We start from the raw sequence: 13,339 nt of genomic DNA on the forward strand, positions 1-13,339 counted from the left end.
TGGCTAATATTTTTAAACGTGATCTATTTTTGGTAAAATAGGGAATTCAGTGCGAACAAATGACGAAATATACGCATTGAAGGGGGGTTAAGACCACTTTACTCGACCGTGCGGTGTAATCACTGAGTAATCTTTGGACAAAACAACAGACATTATTGATTTTGTGAAATTTTAATCATATAACACTTTTTTTTCACTTGCCCAATCGGACAACGAAGATGATGTTTTTACTTGTCCGAATACAACATTAACTTGCCCCGGGCAATCGGACAACCGTAAGTGTCGGACCCTGAATACAAAGTTCAAAATGATAAGATAACTGGCTGTGGAAGGGATGCGTACATTGACGCTAAGGGTTAGCACACCAATAGTTCTTCCTCAACTTTTTTGAAGCCAATTTAAATGTTCAACTAATATATATGTTACTGTAATTTAAATATTCAATTAATATATGTTAATTTAAATGTTCAACTAATATATATTGCAACAGGAAAGTCTGAGTCTTTCAGCTTACAAAACACTAACAAAATAGAACACCTGCTGTATAATTAATGCTGACAGGGTTTAACCTAGTAATCTACTGGTTGCCTTAAAGTTATTGTTATAATTTTTTTTTAGAAAACAGAACAAGTCTCTTAAAGTCGAGATGCTTCCTTCAGCTAGCTCAGTCTTCATGAAATTCACATGACCAAAGGATCTGACAGGTAAAGTTTAAAGTCACCAGAAAATATGTCTGCCACAAAAATTGTCAACTTTGGAGAAGTGTGCTACCTTAGATGAAACAAGACAACTCATGCTAAAACTTATCATATATGGCTAATGGTACTTACTCCTCCTCCTCTTTATATGCATTTGAATACAGTCCAGCTTTTTGGTAATTTTTCTTCTTTGGAAGCCCATCTGTCTTTTTGAACTGACTGTCTTCTTTCACTACATCAGCACTAATTATTACACTGTAAATTAGATAACTACAATGTTCACATGTGTTTAACAAAGTTCTCTCTTGCTCCAGTCTTATTTTTAATCAGGCTTTGACAAATGGCATAAGTTTAATTTCGATTTCAAAAATGACTAATTTTGCTTAGTTTTGACATATTAATATAATATGTATATCTATTTGTGCAAAATAACATGTACATATATAATTATTAGGGATTTTCTTCCTATACATGTGGATAAATTCTATCTAGTATCTATCTAGTTGGTTCTAACATGCTTCCTTTATTTGGCAAATACAAGAACAATTTGATAATTCACCAAAATCTGTGCTTCTTTAACCATAGCTTTAACCTATCATATGTTCCTTGAACTGTGAAATCTGGTCAAAACCCTACTTTGGCATTATTGAGCTATTATTAGGGCATACATGTTAAACAGTTCATGTGTACTAAGCTTCTCTAAACCAAAACTTTAACCTGATACGGGACAGACAGACAAGACAGACAAATTTTGCAATTTTCAAAGTTAATAAACAGCTGCGCCATGAGCGCATGATACGCCCATCGCCTTTTCAAAGAATAAAGTTAAATAACTTCTCAATGTCATATCAGAAATTCATGAAAAACTAAAGGGAGATTATCTTAATAGTTTTAAACCAGTCACCAAAGTTTCATGATAACTGCTCAAAGCATTGACCGAAAACTGAAAAATACCCCTTTTTTATGAATACAATCACATAACTCCGAAACGTAAAATCTTAAATTTATAAAAATTGAAAAGGAGCTTAAGTCAATAGATATAAACAATTCACTAAAGTTTCATGAAAACTGCTGAAAGCATTTTTGAGTTATTTTCCGAAAACTGGAAAACCCCCCTTTCTTTAATGAATAAAACCCCATAACTCGGAAACATAAGATCTAAAATTTATAAAAACTGAAAGGGAGCTCATGGCAATAGATATTAACAATTCACAAAAGTTTCTTGCAAATTGGTGAAAGTGTTTTTGAGTTATTGTCCTAAAACTGGAAAATCCCCCTTTTTTAATGAAAAAAAAACCCCAAAACTTGGAAACTTAAAATTTATAAAAAGCGAAAGGGAGCTCACGTCATTAAATATAAACAATTCATCAAAGTTTCATGCGAATTGGTTCAAGCGTTTTTGAGTTATTGTCTGACATGTTGACGACGGACGGACAGACAACAGTATACCATAATACGTCCCGTAAACGGGCGTATAAATAGGGCATAACTCTAAAACGGTAAATCGCACAACCCAAATTCGAACTCTGTCTGCGTGTTGTGCTTCTTAGTATTGTGTATGAATTTCATTAAATTTGCATGAGACAAACAAAAGTTAAGAGTGTGGAAACGAAAATAAGACAGATGGAAGTACGGACGGACGGAAAGAAGAATGGAAGGATGGTCACGGGTAACACTGAATGCCCCGTTGCCTATGGCAGGGGCATAAAAAGACCTCCATTGAACAGACATAACTGTCAGTGGCCATCTAAGCCTGAGGAAATTTGTTTTTGTTTCATTTCATCTCAATTTTAATACATAAATAGAAATAAAAAGTTCAGTGAAATATTAGACTATACAAAAAAGGCCTTTATTGGTTATTAAACCCTATATGTGTAAGCTAAAAGTTAAAATTTTAAGTCTAAAGTTTGTAAATTCATTGTAGGCAAAATTAAGAAATCATTTCAAAATGTTTCTTTCTTCATAATGAAATACTCATTATACTGTGTATGCAGATTTGCAATTTTTACTTCAGATGTTCAAATTACTAATCAAGTGTAAAGGATTGTCATTTAATAAGTAAAAGTGCATTCAGAAAGAGAAAAATTAAGTCCACAGCAGCCCTATACTACGATTCTATTTTTACTAGATAATCAATTTATTATTCTGTGATCATTGCTTAACAAAAGCATAGGAGGAAACACATCTATAAATCATTTAAATGCTCTTCCAATTTAACAATCAACTTAATAGCACAAAATGTGTAAGCTTTTCTCTCATTAATCAATAATAAGTTTATACTTTTTTCTCTATAGAAAATCAATCCAAAGCAGAAGTAAATTTAGTCGTATTTGTGATGGGAAATGAAACATCAACTTAATCAATGTGTTTGCTTGGGCAGCAGTTAATAGTTGGATCAATTCGGAATTATTCACCAAGTTTTTTTCCCCTTTCTTGGCTGACAAAAAGCAATAAATTAGTCTATGGAAACAATTTAAGCCACAAATTATGATTGAATTTATGAATAACAAGATTTAGTCATCAATGATGAATAATAAAGAGGAAATTTCATTAGGCCATACATTTCCAGACTCTACTGCAAATCAAATCAGTTTTATATTTAACCAATGACAGTCATTGACAGTCTGACTCAAATGTTCCAATTATATCAAATTTTATATTTATACTCTGACTCAAGTATTCCAACTGTTACAAAATCTAGTTCTTTTTTATATTAACTAATGTTATTTATTTCACTAAAATTTTCTAACTACATTACTAATTTTATACAATTTCCAATAACCATGACAACTGAACAAAAGTAAAGACTAAACAACTTTTACCTAATTATATATAATTAGTATCTTAGAAATGTATTACAAATACATGTATCATCAATGAATTGCCAACTATCTGACTATGCTGACTCTAGTCCATTCACATACCTGCTTTAACTGAGTACCATGTCAGTAAGAACATTTTCCTAAATCCTAACTTTTCATGTTTTCTAAATACAACAAACTGTGATCCATTCACAATAAAATTGGTCTTATATTCAGATTATTATATTAGACTACATGCACTGTACATCTGCAGATCATAATTAATCCTAGTTACATACATGTATACTACATAACTTGAACAAGCACATAATCTATAGCTTGGATACATTGAAGATACATGTAGTTTAATAAGCTTCAGATATATTTTACACATAGGACTCAGGGAAGGTACTATGAAATCTCAACTACATGTATGGGTGGGTGTCAAATACTTTTTCTGTACAGTGATAATGAAAGTGAAATTCTAAAATTGCCTCTTTAGGTGAGTTACCCCCTTTTGAAAGTGCCTTACAATGTGTACCATTTATGTTTTGATGATACAGCCCTAAATGCTGATCTACTAAATATTTGTTGCAGCAATTGACACATCTTGTTTCAAAACACATAGCCCAAATGGATAGCACTCAGAACCCACATCTTGGGTGGGAATCCATTGGAACTAATTTAGTAAGGTACAATGTATCAAATTTTAAACAAACCAACCAAGTTCTTTTTTTTTTTAGCCATAATCGACATATTTGGATCACTTTTTGCAATAATCTTAAGAGATGAAAGACTTCTTACCTGGTTTTAGCACTTTTTCGTCTTTTTCTGACTGGTTCATCATCTCCACTATCCAGTCCGAGCATTTCATTATCTAGTTCTGTCAATGCTGGCAGGGGTTCAGACTCAGAACACACAGTTCTTATCACAGATTCAATGGTTTTATTATATGTTGTCTTATTGCACTCAGATTCATTTTCCACAATCTCAGAATTAACACATGGTTCAACATCATTGACAATATCGTCTGACAAGATAGGTTTAATATTAAGCACTTGTGTCAGATGTTTAGTTCTTGGTCTTCCAACTTTTCTTTTCCTTACCCCACGCTTTTTGAAGAGTTTACGTTTGATTTTTGTAGCAATGGCCGAAGAAGTATTGAGACTAGATTCTGCTGACAATTGTTTTGGTTTTCTACCCCTTCTTTTTGGTTGTACTGGCCCTGGTTGTCCACATTCTGAACATTTTGTTTGAGTTGTTGCAACAATAATGTTCTCCTCTTCTAAATCTTTTGGCAAAGATAAAATAGTACTTACTTCTAACACTGCTTTGTTCTCAAGGACTGACTGTTCTACTATTGTAGCTTTCACCTCTTCCAATACCTTAGTAAACTTTTTGCTCTTTTCAAAGTCAGTTGAAACATGAGGAGTCACAATTGCTATTTGCTTTCCTTTATTCTTCTCTGTAAAAATGAATGAGGAAGACTCACTTTAAAGTATTTATCATCTAAATTTTAAGTTCCCAATGTTTGTGGTATGATAATTTGTAGAAAAACAATACCTGTACTTTTGCATTTCTCTTTTTGTCCACATTTTTTTTTCCAAAGTTGCAATCTTGATATAATGGATTGTGACTTATAACAAACAACCAATATCATGCATAATATCAAAAATGCTTGCAAAAGTGTAAAATGTAAATAAACCTATTAAATACATGTACCTACAATTTTTTTTAAACTACACTATTAAAAAGTGAAATTGTCTTTTTCATGAATTGAAAACCTAATAAAATGCTCCTCTGGGCGCAGCTTGATACTACCGCAGAGGTCGAAACCTGAACAGTTGGGGCAAGAATGGACACAACATTCAAGCTTGATACAGCACTGAATTTGGATTGTGATTAAATATTTGACACAGCATAGGTTTCTGACACAGAATGAATGCGGTCTCAAGAACTTAAAAAATTTTAATTTACCTATGCAAACCATATCATTATTATTTGCTTTTATATATAAATCAGAAATAACCAATTTAAAATTGAAAATTTTAAAGAAAAAAATGAGAAAAAAATCCCTCCCCCAAATTTTTTGAACCCCCTTATGATTCATCACCCCCAAACTCAATCCCAGCCTTCCCTTTGTGGTATAGTACCTTGCAGTACAATTTCAGAGAGATCCATACACTTGAACACAAGTTATTGTCTGGAAACTAGAAAAATGATAGTTTTTAAGCCCCTTTTTGGCCCCAAATTCCTAAACGTTTAGGGCAATTACCTCCAAACTCAATTCAAGCTTTCCCTTTGTGATATGGAACCTTGTAGTACAATTTCATAAAGATCTATACTCTTACACACAAGTTATTGTCCTGAAACTAGAAAAATGCTTGTAATTGCCCCTTTTTGGCCCCTAATTCCTAAAATTTTGAGGCAATTACCCCCAAAATCAATCCCAGCCTTCCCTTTGTGGTATGGTACCTTGCAGTACAATTTCAGAGAGATCCATACACTTGAACACAAGTTATTGTCTGGAAACTAGAAAAATGCTTATTTTTGGCCCCTTATTCCTAAACATTTTGGGCAATTACCCCCAAACTCAATTCAAGCTTTCCCTTTGTGATATGGAACCTTGTAGTACAATTTCAGATAGATCCATACACTTACACACAAGTTATTGTCCTGAAACTAGAAAAATGCTTGTTTTTTACCTCTTTTTGGCCCCTAATTCCTAAAATTTTGAGGCAATTACCCCAAAAATCAATCCCAGCCTTCCCTTTGTGGTATGGTACCTTGCAGAACAATTTCAGAGAGATCCATACACTTGAACACAAGTTATTGTGTCGAAACTAGAATAATGCTTATTAATTGCCCCTTTTTGGCCCCTTATTCCTAAACGTTTTGGGCAATTACCCCCAAAACTCAATTCCAGATTTCCCTTTTAGATATGGAACCTTGTAGTACAATTTCAGAAAGATCCATACACTTACACACAAGTAATTGTCATGAAACTAGAAAAATGCTTGTTTTTTGCCCCTTTTTTGGCCCCCAATTCCTAAAATTTTGAGGCAATTACCCCCAAAATAAATCCCAGCATTCCCTTTGTGATATGGAACCTTGTGATACAATGTCAGAGAGATCCATACACTAACACACAAGTTATGCCTGGAAGTTACAGTGCGAAAACCAATGTGTCTTCGGACGACGACGACGACGCCAACGTCATACCAATATACGACCGCAAAAAAATTTTGCGGTCGTATAAAAAGTAGTTATTTTGTATGTATTTGTTGTTATGATACTGTCTTCAGGAAGTAAATGTATATCACACAGTGACACTTTTCTTTCCAGTAAAGCGTTATGTAAAATAATACATGTATCTGACTCGGTGAACACAATAGTTTCAGGATTTCTGATTACACACGCTGAAATTTCTTGCCTGCTTTACATATCATGATAGAATTTATGTTGTATGTGTGTAATGTGAAGGTTTATTTAACTACAACTTACATGTTTCACATAAACTTAACATTGTCAATGATAAATGTAATTTACTGGTCCATGAAATTAGATTGAGGTCAGGTGAGCCCTGTCTGATCAACATGTAAACCTTACAAGGGACCCATATACGAAATGTAGTTATCCAATTACTAATAACAATTGAGTATTTCACATGACAAAACTATAATTTTGTTTTCAAGCAGTATAGCTGAACCATGAAAATGAAGTAAACAACAATGGACATTTGACAGATGGAAATTTCATAACACAAAGCATCTGAAGCATCCAGTCTTCAACATTCTGAAATATAAAGTTTTAAACAAATAGTTTACACTGTTGCCGAATAGTAATCCCTATATCCCACAATCTACGACTTTCATCGCAGACAAGACAACAATAATCCACACATACATTTTTTTGGCCTGATTTCAAAAGGAAGACAATTTGTTTTACATCTAATTGTAATCCTTTTTTATCTTTTTCATATTAAAACATTTAATCATATTCACCTTGTCTGAATGAGACTAACGGAACTGGATTTTTCCTTGGTCTTCCAGGCTTTTTCCTTTCTTGAGATCTAAAGCCATCCTCTTGCTCATAGCTGGCATCACTATAACATGGGTCATCAGAGTTAAACAGTTTGTGACGTTTCTTTGGTGGCAAACACTGCTGTTTACAAATTACAGAATCGTCTGAGCTTGTTGGAGATTGTTCCTCTGAGAAGCTTTTCTTACGTATTCCTTTCAACTTTTCATTTCTTATCCACTTTTCAATATAACTAAAGTCTCTATGAATGGTTTTCGATTTTTTTATTTTCTCAATTTCAAACACCATGTTTGATTTTAATTCTTTCTTCTTACTTACACTAATGATTGGTATTTTAAAAATGCTGGGAAGAGGAACTTCACCTGGTTTGACACGAATAAAATTTTTCTCTGGGTTTGATATGGCAAGCAAATGAAAGTTATCAACAACATATTCCAAGTCAGAAATGAACACAGGGTCAACAATATTTTTGTGCTTTGATTTGAAATGCAATAACTTGTTACGTCTTTTAAGTTGCATTTTTCGTAGTATATCTTTCCGAGGAACAAATGTTGAACTCTGAACACTACTGGTGCTGCCATTTGATTCTAGTGAACTTCTAGATGTTCGAAGATTACTAGATTTATCTACAAGACCTAAGGAAGATTTAGGACTTGCCAGTTTAAACTTCGAAGGAAAATATACCCTATTGCATTGAAAAATGCCACTTTTTTGTGGTAAAGTGCTATAATTTTTTTTCTTCTTCCTTTTTCTATGTTTATCTTTCCTCATCATAACATGGAGTTTTGGTTTTCTTATTTTAGGCAAAGCCCTTTCCTCATGTAAAGGAGGTTCAGAAGAAATAGCGGGAACTATTGTTTCTAAATCATCTTCCAAATTGAATTCATTAAGATCTGCTAAATTTGAGTTGGGAAAATTTGAAGTTACATCATTGACACTTTGCATAATATAATCCAAATCCGCTGCATCACACAATTTTTCATAATTGTTCAAACTGTGAGACTCTTTTGTCTTTTCCTCAACAACTGGTTTAATCTTTCTTGGCCTGCCTGGAGGTCTACCTGGTTTACGTTTTTTCTTTATTTTTTCCTTATGGAAAAAACTTCCATATTTGGACTTGGCCTTTTTCATGAAACTGGTTTTTGCTTTCATATGTTTTATTCGTGTATGAAAATCTCCAGCACAGTGGTAAGTATATTCCTCATCATCCGGCAAATCTGGTATAGTACCAAAATCTGGTGCAGTACTAAAATCGTATACATCCATTGGGTAAAAAGACTTTTTATACTTTTTTAGTTCATGCAGTTTAATCAAAGTCTTTTTGTTTGGTGATCCCTTTGGACGTCCTGGTCCTCTTTTCATTTTAAAACATGAACTTTTTGGTGGTCGACCAGGCCCTCGCTTTTTCTTTATGCCATCTAATTTGTTAAACATTGTAGATCTGTTCTTTATATTTTTAGAGCCTTTGGGTCTGCCTGGTCCTCTCTTTTTCACACTGCCAAAAAACGCCTTTGCTTTACTGGATATCTGTTTAGCAATGAAATTTTTAAACACTTGTGGCTTTACAAGGTCTTTTCCTAATAATTTAGCTGTTGGAGACCTGCCCATTAAAGTCAACATTTCTGGTGAAAGTTCAGGCATTTCCACTGGTAAATTAAATTCCCCTTCTGATGACTTTGGTATTTCAATCTGTGTTGGCACCTTTCCCTGATTAAGCAACGTACTGCTTTTATGCAACCTTAAAAATTCAGCTTGCTTAGGGGGTCTAACCCTCCCTTTCTTTTTTCCAGGAGATGGAGAACTACTCGACGCAGGAGATGAGGATGAATAATTAGCACCAGAGAACAGTTCTAATGATTTTTCACTTTCTGTCCTGACATTATTAGAACCAGAGGATGAACAAGAATAGGCGGGTGATATGCTTGATGTTGTTGTAGGTATGGCCGACACATCTATACCCAATCTACTGCTGTATGGCACACTACTGAGATAAACTTTATTGTTTTGATGTGATGTTAAACTAACCCTACTCTCTATAGCTTCAACACCAAAAGGTGACCCACCAACAGATTGGATACCACTGTCTGGTGATACACTTGATTGAATACTGTCAATATTGAACAGATGATCATGAACTGTTTGACTTGCCAAATGTTCATCTGCATGAACTGTGCTTTTTCTTGGTCTACCAAAACCCCTCTTTGAAACCAGAGGTACATTGGATTTTGACTTGTTTCCTGATTTTGGTGGTCGACCAGGTCCTCTTTTTTTAACTTGCATGACTGATTCCTTCTGTGGACCATTTGATGCTGATGTTGAGAGGGCAGATATTTTTTCAAATATATTGCCATGTGAGCCAGATATAATATGTTCTGCACTACTATTTACTGTTGTAGGACCATATTTACTGTGAATTTTCATAATACTTTTTTCCTTACTCACTGAATCAGACTGCTTTAAATTGTTATCAACTGAAGAGGATCTATCAAAGACTAAACATTTTGTTTTTTCTCTAATCTTTGTGAGATCAGTTTCTGCATTGTTCACTACTTTAGAAGGTAAATTTTCAACAGAAACTGCTTCATGTCTGACTTTCTGATAATCATGCGAAGTAGATTTAATAGTTTCAGGTTTACTTGTTTCTCCTGTATAACTACTCAAGGACTTATTAACATCTGCTGTATGGCTTGCTTCAGTCGAGGTGTTTGGCAAACCCATCTGATTGAACATTCCAGAATCTGGTACCCCATCTTCGGCTTTCTTCTTCCTATCATACTTGAAGTATGATGTCCTTGCAGATCCCTGAAATTAAAACATAAAATAATTTGAATAACATGTAGAAAGCCTCCGTTTGATGTACTGTGTATTATCAGGCATATATACAGATCATAACACATTTAACAGTATAAACGTAAAACCATAAACCATAAAAAAAAATAAAAATAACTTGCAGCTCTCAATGTTTTTTGAACGAAGGATGACCATAAGAAATATTTGACATTCAAACTGAACTGCACTTCAATCTTTTTTATCATGTAATTATATTCCCAATATTTTGGGTTTCATCCAATCTTATTAAAATAGATGTGAACTTATTTTAATAAGATTGGGTTTCATCCTATATGTACATGTATATTAATCATCTTAAGTCCTTACTGTATAACTTTTTTTTATGAAGTCGGCTCCCATATGACCTGTACAAGACAAACTAATTAATAGTCTACGAATAGGATTTTAAATGTGCTAGCTCACAAGGTTACACACCACAGGAGGACATATCACTCTACTGCTTGTCAACACATTATTCTGTCTAAGTATTCCATTCCTTACTTTTCCTAAATGCAGTATGTTTAGCAGAGAAGCAATAAATGCTTCTTTTAAAATCTTTGGTTTGACTTGACCATGTGTTGAACCATTGACCTCCTGCACTTGAAGTAAATGTGCTACCATGAGACAACACTATAGTTACTAACATTTATTTGTTAAGAATAAGATTCTTGTGTCTGGGTATTTCTTCAAAAAATAAAATTAATATCATTACTAGCCCCACGTTGAGCAATCAACAATCTATCAATCATACAAAAGAATTTCAATTGGTGAAAAAAAAATTAATTTCATTCTCATTCAATATCCAAGGTTTTACTTTTCTGATAACAAAAAGTATATATTACTCACACCACTACTGGCTGCCCCCTCGGGCAAAGTGTAATCTTCCTCGTCAGACAGTTTGAAAGATGATGCTGAACTCCTCCTCCTTGCAGATATTTTGAACTTGAACTGTGAGTTATCCGACTTTGATATTGAGAACTCTGTATCTGACTGTGATGATGAATCACTATCAGAACTAGATCCTTCACTACTGGTGAGATCTTTAGTCTTTGATGCACCACCACCCTCCTGCACCACCCTATTCATCTCTCCAACAGCCCACAAAGTAGGCTGTCCTCACAGTCATAGGGCCAATATTCACAAACATGAACGTAACTCCAAATTCTGAAAGGAAAATAAAAAACAGTTCTATATAAATATGTGCAAGTTGTAACGTCAAGATATTTGTGTTGTTGAGCTGCTATGCCAATGTAAGTCTAATCTACACCCCTCTTTATTTAAAGAATAAGCAGACATGTTTGCAATGGGCAGATGGGTTTATTTAATGGGCAAAACAAAAGAACTCAAGATATTGCCACACAGAAACATTGGAAAAAGCAAAATTATCTTTTTAAATAGTAGCTTATTCCATGTGGTCAAACCTACATTTGGACAACAGTTGTTATATTTCGCCATCCACGAAAAACCACGAAAATTGGTAACCCACAAATAAAAGTACTTTCACAGTATATTTTAGATATTTTTTGTTCTTAAAAGAATTTGGTGTTTATGGCAGATCATTGATTTCTTTTAATCACAACTTCTCTCAACTTTGACTTGTCTATATAAATAAAAATCTTAAGATGACCATATGGTCTTTCTTTCTTTGTTAGTTTAGTTTCATTGAAGTCTAACCTTTGAGCAGGGTTCTCACTAAAAATAAATTATAGGCGAGTCCAGTAACCTGTTATTTTTGGCCATGAGGAGTACAACAGTGATAAATGTATAATTTATTGCATTATTATTTATTATTTCACTTTCCATGCACAATACAGGAAGGAAATGACATCAAATTTTAATCTTTCCAACTTTGCTATAAAATGATAAAATGTATAATTTTTACAATCTTGATGCAGCTTTGGACTCACCAGTTTTTAAAATGATTAGTCCAGACAGATTTTCAGGAGTCCAGGACTAATTGACTAGCCTAAGTGAGAACCCTGCTTTGTAATGACATAAAGGCGGACAAATAGCGATTAGTTGTATGGACTGTGTGGCCAAACACGAAAGGACCTGATACCATAATGTTCATATCCATGAAGCGTGTGTAATAAAAAAAAATTCAGCTATTTTTATGTTTAGTTTCCACCATACAAAATGTTAAAAATTTGCTATTTACAATTGAGATGGTTTAAAATCATGCTGAAAATCTGGTATTTATTATTATTTACCTTATTCATAATTTATAATTTGTGTACATCTCGGTTACAAAATCAATCTAATCATTGACAACATTCATAGTCGATTAGAAAGTATCTGTAGTAAAGCGTTAATCTAGTTATTGAAAGGTGTTAATTACCTGTTGATTACTATTAACACCTAATCAAATGTTCAGACGAAAACTTTTGAAAACAAATGGTCCTACCCGCCAAAACAAGCTTCCTTTATTTCTTAAAGGGCTTGAAACTTAACGATCTGACATGATAACTAATTTCTTCGGATGTTCATGTATATTTCTTACCTGCAGAGTGGATAAAATGCAATCTACATACGGAAAAATAATTAGTAAATAATACAATCAATTTGATGCTAGCCTGTATGCCATAGTATTTTATAGACAAAATGGCGTCTGCGGTCAAACGCCGTGAGGTGTGTCGAAATCAATGTATTTGTGTTTTGTTACATGTTCAATATGCAATATTTTAAAGATTTTGTTCATTTAAAATTCGTAAGTAATTCAAATCGCACAAACCTACATTGAAATTATAGTAAATAATCCTTTAATTGGTCTTCAGATTTCCTCAGTAGGTCAAGGTAACTCGGCATCGACAACTATTTCCTTTAGATTCTCACAGGTTGTTTTGGTGCAGTAATGAATATGCAAATTTCTTACAAGGAAATCAGAATTAAATTTTTTTATTACTTTTAATCTTTCTTCGTTGAACTGAAATAAATTCATGTTTAAGTTGATACGCAGTTTCAAAAAGACTG

The 13,339-nt window shown here is 33.5% G+C and overlaps 1 protein-coding gene across 2 annotated transcripts in view; it reads right to left on the reverse strand.

The window, feature by feature from the left end:
* The window catches only part of LOC127734450 (histone-lysine N-methyltransferase ASH1L-like), a 52,692-nt gene extending 39,720 nt beyond the window's left edge, over positions 1-12,972 (reverse strand). For both annotated transcript variants that reach the window (XM_052244320.1, XM_052244319.1), the window contains exons 1-5: positions 12,870-12,972; positions 11,216-11,533; positions 7,504-10,342; positions 4,304-4,964; positions 831-953 (exon numbers count right to left, since the gene is read on the reverse strand). In XM_052244320.1, coding sequence (XP_052100280.1) covers positions 831-953; positions 4,304-4,964; positions 7,504-10,342; positions 11,216-11,455 — 3,863 coding nt within the window. In that variant the 5' untranslated portion in view covers positions 11,456-11,533; positions 12,870-12,972. The remainder of the gene's footprint in view (positions 1-830; positions 954-4,303; positions 4,965-7,503; positions 10,343-11,215; positions 11,534-12,869) is intronic.
* Between the last annotated feature and the right edge of the window lie 367 nt (positions 12,973-13,339).

Source organism: Mytilus californianus, unplaced genomic scaffold (genome assembly GCF_021869535.1).
Source record: "Mytilus californianus isolate M0D057914Y unplaced genomic scaffold, xbMytCali1.0.p SCAF_3, whole genome shotgun sequence".
In the NCBI taxonomy this organism is placed as follows: domain Eukaryota; kingdom Metazoa; phylum Mollusca; class Bivalvia; order Mytilida; family Mytilidae; genus Mytilus; species Mytilus californianus.